This window comes from Gnatocerus cornutus, chromosome 4, assembly GCF_029298725.1.
Source record: "Gnatocerus cornutus isolate USDA-ARS CGAHR chromosome 4, icGnaCorn1.1, whole genome shotgun sequence".
Classification (NCBI taxonomy): domain Eukaryota; kingdom Metazoa; phylum Arthropoda; class Insecta; order Coleoptera; family Tenebrionidae; genus Gnatocerus; species Gnatocerus cornutus.
The window spans coordinates 6,929,512-6,946,233 of record NC_142236.1 but is presented as its reverse complement, the minus strand read 5'-3'; the positions used below and the strand labels follow the sequence as shown (position 1 = coordinate 6,946,233).

The following is a 16,722-nucleotide window of genomic DNA, read 5'->3' as shown; positions in this document are numbered from 1 at the left end:
TTTTGATGTTCACTTTGAGCGTTAAGTTAAGGCAGCGCCGGACTAGAATGAATTGGGGCTCTAGGCGCATGAGAAAATGTTGGACTCTGAAACTCATTTTGCAATTTTTTAAGTTATCAAATTGAAAGTTTCAGAATTAGTTGAAATTAGCCATTTGTTATTTCCGTGTTTATTAAGCGTGTTAAATTTCAGAATTATATAAGATGGATTTAAAACATTGATTTTTAAATTCCTTTAAAATTAGCAGTTATCTCACAAATTTTCTATTAATCTCGCTTTAGGAACCACTCATTTTCCTTTATCTATAAAATGTGAAAAGTTTAACAATTGTTGCTATAGTGTGGGAATTTTTTTTTTGTAAATCTATCCTAAATTAGCAATAATGTCATTTTTTTAATTGCCTTAAATTAGCCATTTTATGAGTTGTCAAGTTGAAAATTTTAGGACTTGTTGTTGTTTCTTACTCATCTAACCTGTTCAATCTCAGAATTATAGAGTAGTTTACAAATATTTAATTCTTTTAAATCAGTCTAAAATTAGCAATTATTGTACAAAATTTTCTATAAATTACCATTAGTTAGCCACTAGTCAAGATATCGAGTTAAAAATTTCAGGCACCACCAATTTTGCTTTATTTATAAAATATGCAAAATTACAGAATTGTTGCTCAAGTGTGAGCATTTTTTGTCTAAATTAGTCTAACATTAGAATTAATTCCACACTTTTTTGACATAAATCCATTAATTTTTCAAATTGTTAAATTAAAAATTTTTTAGAAAACACTACTTTTTCTTGATTTATCGAGAATTTTAATTTTTAGTGGACAGGATTTAAATTTAATTTTTTAGAAATCAGTCACAATTCTAAAAACATTTTTAATAATTGCCTTATATTGGCTATTTTTTAAGTTAGCAAATTGAAAATTTTTGGAACCATTCGTTATTTTTTGTTTATAAAACATGTTGAATTTAAAAAATATTCGAAGAATTTAATATATTTTATTTTTAAGTTTAAATTGAGCAATTATTATTCCACAAATTTTTTTATTAATAATAATTGCCATAAATTATCCACTTTTCAAGATATCGACTTAAAAATTTCAGGAATCATTAACTTTGCGTTATCTATAAAATACACCAAATTTAGAAATTGTTGCTACAGTGTAAACATTTTTTATTAATATAAAATTAGCAACGACTCAATTTTTTTTATAATGCTGTACAATTTGCAAATGATCGAATTGCAATTTTTAGAAAGCACTACTTTATCTACATTCTAATTTTTACAATTGATCCTACAGTGGAAAGAATTAAAATTTAATATTCTAGAAATCATTTTAAAAAAAGCAATAATTCTACAAATCTGTTTTTTCTAATTGCTCAGTAAGAAATTAGCAATTATTTCAGAATTTTTTATATTAATTATCACAAATTACCCGTTTTTCAAGTTAGCGAGTTAAAAATTTCAGAAAACACTAATTTTTCTTTATCCATAAATTATTCATAAATTAGCAACGACTTCACATTTTTTTATAACGCCATAAATTTATAAAATTATTAATTAAAAATTTTAGAAAACACTACTTTTTTCATTTTTTTTAATTTTTCATTTATTTATTAGACATTCGACAGTGGAAAAGATTAAAATTTAATTTTTTAGAAATCGGATTAAAACTAGCAATGATAAATAAATTAGACAAAATCATCTTTTAATTACAACTCTAAATTAACCATTTTTTAAGTTATGGATTTGAAATTTTTTTAAACCGCTTGTTTTTTTTTGTTCTTCAATGTTGTTAAATTTCATAATTATAAAATAGATTGAAAATATTTTATTTTGTAAATTAGTCTGAAATTAGAAATTATTCCAGAATTTTTTTTTAATTGCCATAAATTAGCCATTTGTCAAGTTTTTCAATTGAAAATTTTGGAATCTACTTGTTTTTCTTTATTTAGTATAAAATATAAGATATGGTGCTACAGTGAGATAAATAATTATGTGCTTTTTAAATCAATATAAAATTAGCAATTAATTTCACAGTATAAATTAGTAAATTAGTCGTTTTAAATCATCAAGCTGAAAATTTTAGGAACCACTAGTTTTTTCTTGCCTATCAAACGTGCTAAATTTTAGAAATGTCCTAACACTGCAAAAAATAAAAAGAAACACTTTTCACATCCGTCGTAGCAGTTATTCCACTAACTGTTCTTTTAATTGCTACAAATTATCAATTTTTTGGGTAAATAAATTGTCCCTATGTTATCAAACACGCTAAACTGAAAATGTGTAAAAAAGTAATAAAAAAAGAGACACACAAAAGTAAAGAAAAACATGAAAATCTGAATATGAATGAACAATGAACAAATAAAAACTAAACTAAACTAACATAAAATAAAAATATGTACTAATAGCCGCAAACTAGATATTTTAAGATCAATTTTACCAACTTTAAATAAATCAAAGTCCTAGATAACCGCACACTCGAAATAAAATCCTAAGCAAATTTCCCATTATCTCTCACGTTCTGATATCTTATCACAATTATTTATTACATAACCTTAAAATTGCTTAATCACTCAGTACTGTCACAATTAAAACAGAGCGTCCACATAACAAAATGATTCTAGTTCTCTACGCTCTATTTTTTTTGGTAAGTCATTTCATTTTTTTTTCTTTTGTTTCAAACTTATTTTAGGACTCTCTAGCCTTCGTTTTGGTCCTAACATCAGTAAATCCCTACGTCAACGCTTTAGGAGGCTCCCAATTCTTCGCCGGAGCCATCGGCTCAGTGGCCGCCCTCATCAACTTAATTTGGAAACCAGTAGTGGTAAGTTGGTACCTTTCAAAGAAGTGTAGGGACTTTTGTACCATTTCAGGGAAGTTTGAGCGACACTGTTGGACGCAAAACAGTTTTGTTGCAATGTCTCTTTCTTGGTCTCATCGGACATCTTCTGGCTGCCGCTTCTTCGTCTTTGACTCTCTTCCTCATCGCTCGGATCACTTCTTGTAAGAATAAGAGAAAGAAACGAAACGAATTTTATGTCAATTTTAGCCTTTGGTACTCAACTGGCGGTACTAATAAAATCGCTGGTGGACGACAACATCCAAGCCGAAGATGTGAAAATGGGGATTTTGAATAAAATGCAGGCCTTCATGGGCATCTGTTTTATTTCCGGTGGACTCGTGACGGGAATCATGAGCGAATACGAAAACGGTTTTCGGTACATCTGGCTCTTGGAGTGTCTTCTCTTCACTGTTAATATAGGTAGGTACGACTCTAGTACTATTTAGTTCAATTGGCAGTTTTGTTTCTCAGTGTTGGTCAGCTTGTTTGTCACGAACCAACCGCGTCCTCAGAAAACCAAACCAACCAACAAGTTCGGGGAAGTTTCCCGCGCCATTACCAACTTGAAAAAAATTAACTGGCCTAAATACTGGGACGTCTTCAGCATCAAACTGATCGTGGAGTTCATCACCATTATGTTCCATTTCAACTTCACCTACGTGTTGATGAACCGGTTTGGAATCACCGGAAAGTCTTTCGGATTTGTCTTTTCCTCCATCAGCGTCATGGGGATCGTCATGGGGCTCAGTCTTCCAAAACTCAAAAAAGCCATTTACTCCGACGACAAGTCCGGTTTTAGAAGACTCTTCCATGGTTGTCTCATCCTCACTGTGACGGTTTTGGGAGGGTTGAGTTCCAATTTCGTCGTTTTCTTCGTTTTGATGATGCCGTTCCCCGCGGCGAGAGTACTGTTTGAGAGTACTTTTACTGAAGTACTTTTGGCGAGGGCGGGGGCTCAGGAGAAAGGAAGTGTTATGGGGGCTTTCGAGTCGACTATTTCTTTGGCGGGGCTGACAGGACCGCTGGTATCGGGATTCGTCTCGGATAGATGGGGGAACAATGCTGTGTTTTTGTTGTGTTTAGGGCCGTTGGCTGTGGGGACGGGCATTGCGTACTGGCGAAGACAAGGAGTGAAGGTTGAAAAGAAGAAGAAGAAGTGAAGAAAATTAACAATAAATTGTTTAAAGGGTTGAGTTTTGTTTGACTTTTAAGAAATAAATATTTTCAATAAGTACCTATCTATAGATTAATTTTGAATAAAATTGAACTTTGATTTTTTCAAAATCTTCCAAAATTTATAAATTTGATAGATTTTTAGGAAGTTAAAAACTAAGCCATTATAACTTTTACTAGTAAATTGAAAATATACAAATCGAAGCGGCTGTGCTAACGTTTGCATTTTTATTTTTTTATTTTTTTTATTTTTTTTTTTTCAAAATTCTTGTTCTTATGTTTTCATAAAATTTGGAAAGTTGGAAAATGTGCAATTATATGTTTTAGTCAACACTGTGTAATTAGTAATAGTATCATAGTGTAGCCAAAAATTAAAATTTTAATTTTTTTAAATTTTCTTAAAAATCTTTGATTTGCTAATTTTTTGCATTTTTTTTTATTTTGCAATATGTAGTTGAAAAATAAGCCATTGTAAGTTTTAGCCATGATTGTGAATAAAATAGAACACAATGCAAAGCGACATCAACGTTGCGTTATATATTTTTTAATTTCCAAATTTTTTTAAAAATTTTTTATTTGAAAAACTTTGAATATAATTGAAAAATGTACTTTTTTTTTTTAATTTTGAAAAGTTGAGCACACTGTAAATTTTAGCCATAATTGTGAATAAAATAGCATACAAACTAAAACAGCGCCGACGTGTGTATTTTAATTTTTTTCAAACTTTTTCAAAATTTTTTTTAGTCTCCAAAATTTTGTAAAATTTTGTAAAATTGGAAAATTTGTAAAATTGTGAACAAAATACGATACAAGCTCAAGCTACGCCGACGTTTGTGTTTCTTTTTTTTACATTTCCAAAATTTTTCAAATTTTTTGTTTTGGTAGAATTTTCACATTGGAAAATGACGCGTAATAAATTTTATTTATAATAGTGAATAAAATAACATACGAATCGAGGCCTAACGGAAGTTTGCCTACTAATTTTTTCAAAATTTTTCAAAATTTTTTGGTCTGTTAGATTTTGGAAATTTAAATTAATTAAAAAAAATAATATCAAGTTTTAGTATTTGCAAATCTTAATTGTTTCAAAATTTTTCAAAATTCTTTGGTCTGCTTAATTTTGAAATGTATAGTACACAAATCAAAACAAAGCCGACGTTTGCATTTGAATTATTAAAAATAATTTCAAAATTTTTTAAGGTGATAAATTTTGAAAACTTGGAAAATGAGCCAGCCCATTATAAGTATCAACCATGAGGATGTATAAAATAATTTACTAACCAAAACGTAGCCGAAATTTGCGTTTTTTAATTTTTCAAAATTTTTCAAGATTTTGAGATTAGTAAGTTCCAAAACAAGCCACTGTAAATTTTAGCTATAATTGTGAATTAAATAGTGTTTCAACCGAAAGGTAACCGAGATTTGCAACTTTTATTGTGTCATAATTTTTCAAAATTCTTTTATTTTGCAGATTTTGAAAAGTTGGAAAATAAAAAATTATAAGTGTTAGCCACTTTTAAAAATACCATACAAACAAAGGCCTCTTCCGCACTTGCATTTGTAATTTTAATTTTTACAAAATTTTTAAAAATATGTAATATTTGATCTGATAGTCTCTAGAAAGTTGTAAAATGTGCATAAAATAGTACACAAACTACAGCGACGGCAACATTTGCATTTACCTAAATTTTTTCAAAACTTTTCAAAATTTTTCAAAATTCTTCAAAATTTTTAGATCTGATAAATTTTGGAAAGTTGAAGTACGTAAATGAGCCGTTATAAGTTTTAACCATAAAAATGAATAAATCAGTATACAAACCGCGGCGAGACCGACGTTTTGAATTTTTTTGAATTTCTTCAAAATTTATTGATTTGATAAATTTTGAAAAGTTGAAAAATAAGCCATAGATAATAACTTTCCACAATGATTGTGAATAAAAATGTATACAAACCGAGGCGTAACCGAGGTTTGAATTTATAACTTTTTAAAAATTTTCAAACTTTAGGCTTTAGAAAGTAAGAAACCCATCTTACATTTGAGAATCAACGGAGATTCCAACATGAGCGTAGGACAGAAGCGCAAATCCAAATGAATCAAATCTGCCTATGTTAAAACGTTAATTTTTGTTGAAATAAGGAAAAATTTTTGTTGGCAACACTGTAATAATGAATCAAAAAACCAAAAAAAAAACAGAAATACTTTATTCCTTTAATTATATTGCATTTTATCTACACCTTCTGGCAAATCTTCCCCCCGCAGAAATTCGAGCAGCACTTTTCGTCCGAAGCACAGTCGCAGTCAGTCGAGCACTGATCATCATGGCAGTTTGAAGTTGTCTGAGCGCTTCCACCAAAAGCCTGAGGACAAGTCCCAGGATGCTCTTCAGCAAAAATGGTAGTAAGACTAATTGTAAGAACTGCTAGAAAAACGACGATTTTTAACATTCTGCCAAAAAGTTGTGAAACTGAATGAGGCTCTGGTAGCTCGTTGTTGTTTTATACTTGGTTTAGGACGCGGGGGCATAAATAAGTTATGTAAAATAATGATTAAAGCGCATTTTTATTTTAGATAAGATTTTACGTCATCATCACTGCCGGTGTGCACAGTCCAGCTCCACAAACATTAGGACAACACTTTTGGTTTATTGAACACTCTTCGTCACTGAAGCATTGATTGGGGATGATGTTTTCCTCCTGTTAAAGTTTGGGGACAACTACCAGGGTGGTCGGACAAAACTGCACCAAATAGAACTAAAAGTAGAAAGATTCGGAACATTTTGAACGTAATTTGACCGAGTGTTACGTGCGTTCATATTTTATACGTTTGATAAGTGTGCTAATTTTACGGTTATCACAAAACGTGACGTCTTTGGATTGAGTGCTTTTGTATTAATGACTGTTTTATGATATTTTTGCATATCAATTTTTGATATTTTTTTCGTTGTGTTTAATTTATGGTCTTTTTCCGGTTTTGGTAGATTAACCATCAATTATTGTACTCGTAAGTAGTCGAAATTGCAAGAATTTTGATGTCATCTGAAAAAAAAAACAAGAAATAGAAGAAGGGAAAGAACTAAAACTAGAAACTCAAAAGAAACATATAAAATAATCAAAAAAAATTGTGAGAATTATCCAAAAAACAAAAGATCCTTGATAGATGAGAACAGAACGAACCTTAAAATTTCAATCGACTGAAGAATCTCGAGGAATTTGAAAAATGAACCAAATATTCAATTAAATGCAAAAAATGGAAATCGAAAAGACAATTGGGGATTTAAACAGATTTTTTACACTTTTTGGTTGCGTTTTTTGTATTCCGAGAATTTTCGAAAGGTTTTCCGGATCTTCGGACTTCAAATTATTTACATTACAAATGGGCTATAGCAGTAATTTCAACTCTTGAACAATATTTGATTTGCTTTAGCCCACGTGTGACGTACAACGTTTTATACACGTTTATCTAAAAAATTCTAGATTCTACTTATTGTTAGATGTTTATAGGTTCCTTAGAAATAATAAATAAATTTTCTCTGGTTCTTTAGATTTGCTTTAGATTGTATAAATTCTCTCTAAAGTCTTGAATTTTCTAAATTCTCCCTAGAATTACTATACAGGTGTTTCGTATATAGACAGCTAAGCCTGGGGACTTTATGGAAGGAGAATGCGCAGTAATTTATCTCCTAACATCTTCATTTAAAAACTAGAAAAAGAAAAACTAGATGTTTCAATTATGTTCTGTGTAGATTCTTCTTAGATTGTCTACAGGGTGATTTTGAAATAGAGGCGAGAAAAAAATCTATTACAGCTTATTGTAAATCAAGAAAGTTGGCAGGATTCGTTTTTTAAATTGTTGTCTCAGTTTTAAGACAAAAAGAAAAGAAATTGATTCTAATTTTCATGCTACGCCAATGATTACTATGGTTACTAAGGTTACTATGCATACGTAGGTACATAATTAACGAACAAAATGCTCAGCGTTGTTAAGGTTATTTTGTGTATATCAGTGGCGCCGAGTAAGGTCAGAATTTTGGAATTTTTACCTTTACCTTAAAATTAATAAAAACCACCGAAAACGTCTTCTACGTATTTCTGTAAAGCTGTGATTTTTTCCGCTTCTATTTCAAAGTCACTCTTTAAATACAGGGTGTCTTTGAAATGTATTTCAAAAAGAGTGTAATCATTTCTTGTTACAAATTGAAGCTATTAAAAGAGAAACAAGTTTTAGTAAAAGTGTTTTTGTTCTTGAAATAAAATTACACAAAAATTTCAATAAATTTGCTTGTTTGCCACTGATTAAAAAGTGAACAAAAAATCGAGTAGCTGTTTGCTTAGGAAACAAGCCATCAGGTGCGCTTATTGCCAGTGGTGTAGAAAGTACGTGGAATTGGGTTAATTTGACCATGCCAGTTTTTGATTTAAAATTTTGTTTATCGTACTTCATACTCCTAGAATAGCGCAGAACTGTTTTGTGCATGTATTTCAAAAACACTCTGTATATTTTCTCTAAATTTTTATACCAGCAGGTGGTCCAGTAACAATGCTTATGATATAAAATATCGGTTGTTCCATTTGAATTAAAAATTTATTTTACATTATAGTAACCGAAATTTAACTAGCTTCAAATCATTCGATTATTTTCCAAGTCGGGTTTTGAATAATTTGTAGATATATTTTACTTTTTGCTTACATGTTTAAGAAATTTATAAATAGAATTTTTTTTTGTGCATTTTTTTTTTAGAAAATACAGATGTACCTGAATAAAGTGCAAAGATTTTAATTCTAATATCATACACTGCCCTAGATAATTATTGTGCAAAAAAAAATCGAAATTTAAATAGGGCAAAATTTCCTTGGATTACCCGTTATTCGACGCTTCATTTGTTTTTTTTGGACTCTGGCTTCTCCAAAATTTTTTAGAAGCTTTTATGGATTTTTAAGACTATTTAGAATTTTATAAGATTTGAGACTTCTTGATATTCTCAGATTCCTCTTAAAGATTCTCTAGAAGTGCTTCTGAAATTCTTATGTTTCTCCAAGATATTCTAAAATTTAATATATTTTTTGTTTTTTTCTTTGACTCTTTGAATTTTTTTGATTTGTTCGATTTTTTAAATTTCTTTGAGATTCCTTTGGTTTCTTCAAGATTGTCAAGATCCTCCTATAATTTTGTAGAACTATTTAGAATTCTCGAAGATTTGAAAAGTTTCTGTTGGTCTCTTCAAGGTGATTTAGGACTGTTCATAAGAATTCTGCAGATCTGTTGTAGCATTTTTTTAATGATTTTCTTAGAGATTGTAAGATCATTTGGATTGCTCTAGTTCTGTATTTTTCCAGAGATGTTTCAGTACCTAATCTAAATTCTCTAGGATTTTCTAAGATACGCGAGTTTCTGTGGGATTTTTCAAGGTTTTCCAGACTTTTCCTAAATTATTTCAATTTTTATAACTTTTAATTTGCTCTTTCGCTGTGGTTTCTCCTAGGTTTTGCAAGAGATTTTCACAACCGCGAAACTTTAAATATCGTGGCGCCATCTCGTGAGAACTAACGTCTCCGCAGCGTCCTCTACTACTGCAAATTCCATAGTTACAAATTTCCTATTTTTATTCCAGAAAATTTCCCGATTTTCCCAAGTCCCGGAACTGTCCCCACCGATTATTCTGGCAAAAACTCGAAGTCTTTGTATGGATAAAACAGGAACCTGTACAAAAGTCGTTGGGGATTTTATGTCAACTGTTGGTACCACAATCCCCCAAATTTGTTGTATCGTTAATATGGTGGTCAAAAAAGGGCAGATTTTTGTGATTTTCCAATAAACTTTCAAGAAACCCCTTTCAGAGTCGAAGAAACCTTCAGAAATGGCAGAAGCGGCGGTGGAAGACAGGCCACACCAGAAGTTTTACTGTCACATGTGCAACGTCCAGTTTGAAAACGCCTCAGCCGTGAGTAATCAATGCACAAAAATGGTTAAAACGTCACTCTTTTTTAGAATTTCACTTGTCCCCATTGCTCCGACGGCTTCATCGAGGAGCTGCAGGAAATCCCCGAAAACCGCGACGCCGCCGGTGAAATCGATGAAGACGATGATAGTAGCGATGTAAGTGCGAGATTCTAACCCTAAAATCGCTGTAACGCCCCGATTTTAGATGGATTTCAATGAGCTTTTGTTTGCCCCGAACATGGAAGAGTTCCGAACGGGGCGCACCAGACCAACAGATGGGCATAGGACTGGAAGAAGGTATGCTGTAAATCGCGCCAGGATAGTACGACCCAGGTTGGAGACTTTTGACCACCTCTAGCATGCGCTTATAACTTCACGCCGTTTCCAGGAAGGGCTTACAACGTGTTTTGTTGTTGCAGGACGTTGACAAGACTGGCGTCGTCGAATTTGAGGCAGAATGTGCCCTTCGAGAATATTATTCAAGATTTCATTGTGAATTTAGGAGTGGGATTGAATTGGGGCGCCGCTGGGAACATGCAGTTGTTTCTGGGGAACCCGGGAGACTACGCATGGGGGCGAGAGGGACTCGATGCTATTGTCACGCAGTTATTGAATCAGATGGATAGTACAGGTAATGATTCTTGGTTTTTCTTATCAGTGTTATCAGGATTTAATGGTGACGCGAGCTGTAAATATTTGGATCAGTTCTATTTTGTTGCGGTTTTAGTTGTAGGTCATCTACTTGGTCTATTTTTGGATTGGTGTGTTTACTTCCTTAGAGCCTGTCCAAAAACGCGGGCGAGGGCCCTAAAAATAAGTTATTGTAATGGCTAGAACAGCCCTGGGGTCCAATTTTGTCGGTTTGGAATTTCCATTGTTCCTCAAGTTTGGTTTTATCGGGTTTTTTAGATTCTGTTTTTTTTTGGATGTTGTGAGTGTTCTGTTAATTCCAAATTACCTCCAAAGTTCTTTTTAAATTACAGTGAACCCTCGTTAGTTTGAACAAGAATTGTTTGTAACACGAATTTCGAACAGAAATTTGAACCATATTAGCAATTTCTGTTGAAATCTACACATTTTTCAGAAGCGAGCCGCCGCAGTTGCCACTGAAAAGATTTTGAATGAAGATAAAACATCTGCACAAAAAAATCAAACACGAGATTTACACTCAAAGAAGGCAATTTTAAGGTAGAAATAATTTAGCACTGCTGCGGTGTCTTGGAATTTGTGTCAACGAGGGTTTACTGTACATACAATTCATTCAATTCACTCAATTTCTGGTTAAGATTCTGCAAGGGAGTAAGAATTTCTCGAGATTTCTCAGGTTCATGCTAAATTTACTAGGAGTTTATGTGGTTGCATTCATCAAAAGCTTTAGAATTTCCAAAGAATTCCGGAGATTCTGTAGGATTTTCCAAACTTCAATTCTTCAAACTTCTTAAGACTTGGAATATTTAAAGTTGTAGTTCTCCAGAGGAAGTTCTAGCACTTGTGTAATCAGTTTTTGGTTCCTCAGGTTTCTCCAAGATTCTTCTTTAGGACCCTTTTGGATTCCCTGAATGTTTCCAGAATTTCTCAGGATTTTTAGATTCTCAAGGATTGTCTAAGGAGTTTTTAACTTTCTTTAGACATGTTTTAGGAATTTCTGATTTTTTAGTATTGCTTGGAATTCTCTAAGATTCTATGAGATGTTCTAAATTCCTTAATTCCGAGGCTTTTCCAGAATTTCACTGGTGCTTCCTCAGGTTTCTCTGAGATTCCTCAGGAATTTTTGCTTCTCTACGTTTCCCCAAGATTCATTAGGAATTTTTATGTTCTTTTAAGATTCTGGATGTTCTGGGATTTTCCAGAATTCTCAGAATTAAAAAAAATCTAACATTTTCAGGTTTGGCCTAGATTCTTTAAGAATTTCTATGATTCTTTAGTATTGTCTAGAATTTTCTAAGATTCTCAGAAAGGTTGTAAAATTTATTCTGATTCCTCAGGTTGCATAGGATTCTTTAAATTTTCCAGAATTTTCTTTAAGATTGTCTAGGAGTCTCCAAGATCAGTTCTCCAAAAATATTCTAGAAACTTCTGATTCTTTAGCAGGGTCTTGAATTTTCTTAGATTCTATGAGATTTTCGAGGGTTCTTAATGATTTCCAAGTTTCTTCTAGAAAGTTTTAAGACTATCTAAGATTCTCAAAGATATTTCAAAACTTTTTTTAAGTTTAAATTTTGTCGACTTCTAAAGGAACCCCTAATTCTGCCGGATTGTATAGAAATCTCCAAGATTCTCCAAGGCCAAGGTGACGATTTTTTAAGTTCTTTATAATTTTCTCCACACGTGTTTCAAGAATTCCTTATGATTTTCAAGTTTCGCCAAGATCTTTTGTAATTCCTGATTATTTGGTTTTGTATAGAATTCTCTAAGAATAACTTATTGAAATCTTCCATATTTGTCAAAATTCTTAGGATCCACTAGAATTCTAATTTCTCATGATTCTTTAAAGTTTCTTAGTAGTCTTCAAATTTCGCCAACATTTTCTTGAAGGTTCTTAATTTACTTTGATTCCTGACTTTAGATCTTTCAAGTTCTCCAAGATTTTACTAAGTTTTTTAAGATTTCGAGTAATAATTGTAGCTTTTTACTTTAGTTTATTAGGATTCCCTGGGGATCTCTAAAGAATTTTGAAGATTGTGTTGGAATTTTGGAGGTTTTTCCATAATTTTTAGGGACTTGGTTTTGTTTCTTGAATGTTGGTCAGGTTCCTCCAGGAGCTTTTATGATTCTTTGGGAACTTGTAAGATTTTCCAAGATTCCAAAACATTCTTTAAGATTTTCGGGATTCCTCAGATTTCTTCAAGATTCTTTATGAGGTTTTAATATTCTGGATTTTTCTAGTTCTTAAATTTCTCAGAGATCTTTCAAGTTTTACCTAGATCCTATAGGACTCTTTAGGTCTAGTCTCTTCAAAATTCTAAAGGAGTTTCTAAGATTCCCTGACCTTTTCAGGGATCTTCCAAGATTTTTTGGATCTATTGAGTTCCTGAAATGCTGTAAGTCCAGTATAACATCTCAGATTTCTCGTCAGGTTGTTTAGGACTTTTTTGCTTAATATTCAGTTTTTTTTTCCGGTAGATATTCTAAAACTCTAGATTCTTTGGAAATCTTTGTTTTCCCAGAGTTTTTCCAATTTTTTCTGGAAGTTTCTAGGATTGTCTACATGTTTGTAAAATTTTAGATTTTTTAGGATTCTTCAAATTAGTGCAAAATTCATTACAATTTTCCATGGTTCTTAGGGATATTTTAGGAATTTTGAACATCCACGAAAGTCTTTGGATTATCTGAATTCATTAGATTCATTGAATTTTTCTTAGATTTCCGAAAGTATTTGTAGACTTTTAAGTTACTTTTTTAAGTAGCTTTACAATTTTTTGGGAGCTTTTAAGGTATTCTTTAGATCTTTAACGTAGATTTTTCTAAAAATCTTTGGATTCACAATCTTCCTTGTGCGACAACTTTCTTTTCTTTCTACATAAAAAACATTCGGACTTCACCTCTAAACCCATGCACCCCCATCTAAAAATACCAATTTCCAGGACCCCCACCGGTCTCCAAAGAAGTGATAGACGCACTACCAGTAATAGACGTAAAATCCGATCAAGTCGATGCCAAATTGCAATGTTCCGTGTGTTGGGAGGACTTCATGCTGGGCGAAAACGTCCGACAGCTACCATGCACCCATATATACCACGAACCGTGCATACGACCATGGTTGGAACTCCACGGAACCTGTCCCATATGTAGACAAAACCTAATAAACGATGAACAAGCCAATAGTGATAGTAATCAAGACTCTGGGGGCTCATCATCCAGCCAAGGTAAGCACTAATCGAGGCGTGCTCAGTTGCTGAGGCGCAGCTGAGAGGCGTGGCCACGTGACGTCACTGTATCGTATTACAGTTGTAGGCGTGGTTATCTTACATGCTGTGTCGTTGTATTGCGTTACAGTTTAAGGCTTGGCCACGTTACTTCGCTGTATCGCGTCATAGTTTGGGGCGTGCCCACGTTAAATCGCTGTATCGAGTTACAGACTGAGGCGTGGCCACGTTACTTTGCTGCGCTGTAACATCACGTTGCAAATTGAGGCGTGACCACATTGTATCGCGTTACAGATTGAGGCGTGGCTACGTTACGTCGTTGTATCGCGTTACAGATTGAGGCGTGGCCATGTTACATCGCTGCGCAGCTATACCTCGATACAGACTGAGGCGTGGCCACGTTAGATTGCTGCGCTGTAGTATCACGATACAAATTGAGGCGTGGCCACGTTGTATCGCGTCACAGATTGAGGCGTGGCTACGTTACATCGCTGCGCAGCTGTATGATTTGCGTTACAGTTTCGGGCGTGACCACGTTACATCGCTGTATCGCGTCACAGTTTGGGGCGTGGCCACGTTAAATCGTTGCAGTATTGTATTACAGAGGAAGTTTTTGCAGATGATGCGATGACCGCCATTAGGAATTTAATTCAGCCCGCCCACAATGCAAGTAGTTCGAGTTCCCTAGATAATTCCAGACCTACTCACTCGAGATCTAATTCTAATAATACAGATTCTATGATGTAATCAATAGCAGTTACTCTATTAGAAATATAATGCTTGCTGTCGATTCGTTATCCGACATGCTTTACGTGGAAGGGCATCTCTGGAGGTCTTTCCTTCTTGTTACTCTTTATGAATAAAACTGTATAGACTGGAAGTGTGTTATTTTGAGCAAGCATCTAAGTTTTGACACTTTTTAATTCAAAATGTCAGACATTTGAAGCACTGAGGTTTGACCTTGCAGTTATGTATTTATTGACACTGTTGTGATAATAAAAATCCTTGCAAATTCTTCTGATTTTATCTAGCAATCACCCCGCATCTCCATGGCGTGAAATAAATAAATTTGTCTAAATTTCAAATTTACGTGTCCAAATTGTGCGAAATTTCCAGCGATGGTAAGTAGCCCCCCTGGCGCTCCGCCCCACTCATTTCCTCCTTTAGAGAGAGTGTATTTCCGTCCACATCGGCCAAGCCGGCGTCCAGATCGGCAACACCACCTGGGAGCTCTACTGCCTCGAGCACGGCATCCAACCCGACGGAAGTCTCAAAGACCAGAAGGAAATCGTCTCGGATAACTGCTACGGCACCTTCTTCTACGAGGTGGAGAATGGCAACATGGTCCCCAGGTCGCTCATGGTGGACTTGGAGCCCACCGTCGTCGACGAGGTGCGCACCGGGAAGTACAAGCAACTCTATCACCCCGAGCAACTCATCACCGGAAAAGAAGACGCGGCGAATAACTACGCGCGCGGACACTACACCATCGGCAAGGAGATGATCAGCGTCGTCATGGACAAACTCTCGAAGATGGCGGAGCAGTGCTCGGGGCTCCAGGGGTTCCTCGTTTTCCACTCCTTCGGTGGAGGGACAGGGTCGGGGTTCACCTCCTTGCTCATGGAGAACCTCTCCGAGGAGTTCGGGAAGAAAAGTAAACTGGAGTTTGTGATCTACCCGGCGCCCCAGGTCTGCACGGCGGTGGTGGAGCCGTACAATTCCATCCTGACCACGCACACCACGTTAGGCCACACTGACTGCGCCTTCATGGTGGACAACGAGGCCATCTACGACATCTGCCGGAAGAAGCTGGGGATCGAGCGCCCCAACTACATCAACCTCAACAGGTTGATCAGCCAGGTGGTGTCGTCGATCACGGCGTCGTTGCGCTTCGACGGCGCCCTCAACGTCGACCTCACGGAGTACCAAACCAACCTAGTGCCGTACCCGAGGATCCACTTCCCTCTAGCTTCCTACGCCCCGGTGGTCTCCTCCGACAAGGCCTTCCACGAGGGAATGTCGGTCTCTGAGATCACCTCTGAGCTCTTCGAATCCTCGAACCAGATGGTCAAATGCGACCCGCGTCACGGGAAGTACATGGCGTGTTGTCTACTCTACCGCGGCGACGTCGTCCCCAAAGACGTCAACGCTTCCATCGCCCAAATGAAGACGAAGAGCAACATCAGGTTCGTCAATTGGTGTCCCACGGGATTCAAAGTTGGGATTAACTATCAACCACCGACTGTGGTACCTGGGGGAGACTTAGCGAGGGTGCAAAGAGCTGCGTGCATGTTATCTAACACGACGGCGATTGAATCCGCGTGGAACAAACTAAACAAGAAGTTTGATCTTATGTTTGCGAAGAGGGCGTTCGTGCATTGGTATATCCATGAGGGGATGGAAGAAGGAGAGTTTAATGAGGCGCGGGAGGACTTGGCGATGCTGGAGAAGGACTATGAGGAGGTATCCATTGATGATATCGATTGAAGGGATCATTTTCATTTCATTTTGTAATTTATTGGTAATAAATTGCATTTTCGGGTATTTGGATTGCTTAGGATTCCTTGAGGATTTTAGGAGGCTGCAAGATTTTCCAAGATCTTTTAGTATTGTCCAGGACTCTTAAGATACTTGGAGTGGTTCTAGAATTCCGTGTGACTTCGTTGGGACTGTCTAGGATTTTCTGAATTTTCCAAAATTTCTCCAGATTCTTGAGGACTTTTTAAGATTTTTCATGTTCTGTATGGTTGTAGAAAAGTTTGTTCAAACATGTTTTATGAATTCCTGATTATTTAGTATTGTTTAGAATTTTCTAAGATTCTATGAGATGTTGTAGAACTCTTGATGATCGCCTTATGGTACTTCAGGTTTCTCTAAGATTCTTTAGAACTGTCTGGAAG

At 34.9% G+C, this 16,722-nt stretch overlaps 3 protein-coding genes across 5 annotated transcripts; all 3 read left to right on the top strand.

Moving 5' to 3' along the window:
- The first annotated feature begins 2,542 nt into the window (after positions 1-2,542).
- Positions 2,543-4,079, top strand: LOC148176300 (solute carrier family 67 member A2-like). Its single transcript, XM_088034591.1, has 5 exons — positions 2,543-2,650; positions 2,696-2,827; positions 2,877-3,006; positions 3,053-3,265; positions 3,317-4,079. The coding sequence occupies exons 1-5, from the start codon at positions 2,618-2,620 to the stop codon at positions 4,003-4,005; spliced, it is 1,197 nt and encodes a 398-aa protein (XP_087890717.1). The 5' UTR covers positions 2,543-2,617; the 3' UTR covers positions 4,006-4,079.
- Positions 4,080-9,728: 5,649 nt separating this feature from the next.
- Iru (E3 ubiquitin-protein ligase Iruka) lies at positions 9,729-14,836 on the top strand. 3 transcript variants are annotated; one of them, XM_088034598.1, is made up of 6 exons: positions 9,729-9,957; positions 10,005-10,112; positions 10,162-10,253; positions 10,376-10,587; positions 13,541-13,822; positions 14,433-14,836. In XM_088034598.1, exons 1-6 carry the CDS (start codon positions 9,874-9,876, stop codon positions 14,567-14,569), a joined length of 915 nt encoding a protein of 304 aa, XP_087890724.1. In that variant the 5' UTR covers positions 9,729-9,873; the 3' UTR covers positions 14,570-14,836. The 3 variants fall into 3 exon arrangements, with proteins under 3 accessions (XP_087890724.1, XP_087890721.1, XP_087890722.1); XM_088034595.1 differs by having other exon boundaries at positions 10,162-10,289; XM_088034596.1 differs by having other exon boundaries at positions 9,730-9,957; positions 10,162-10,289; positions 14,442-14,836.
- A 21-nt stretch (positions 14,837-14,857) lies between these two features.
- Positions 14,858-16,418, top strand: LOC148176298 (tubulin alpha chain-like). The gene is made up of 2 exons (XM_088034589.1): positions 14,858-14,943; positions 14,990-16,418. The coding sequence occupies exons 1-2, from the start codon at positions 14,941-14,943 to the stop codon at positions 16,307-16,309; spliced, it is 1,323 nt and encodes a 440-aa protein (XP_087890715.1). The 5' UTR covers positions 14,858-14,940; the 3' UTR covers positions 16,310-16,418.
- The last annotated feature ends 304 nt before the right edge of the window (positions 16,419-16,722 follow it).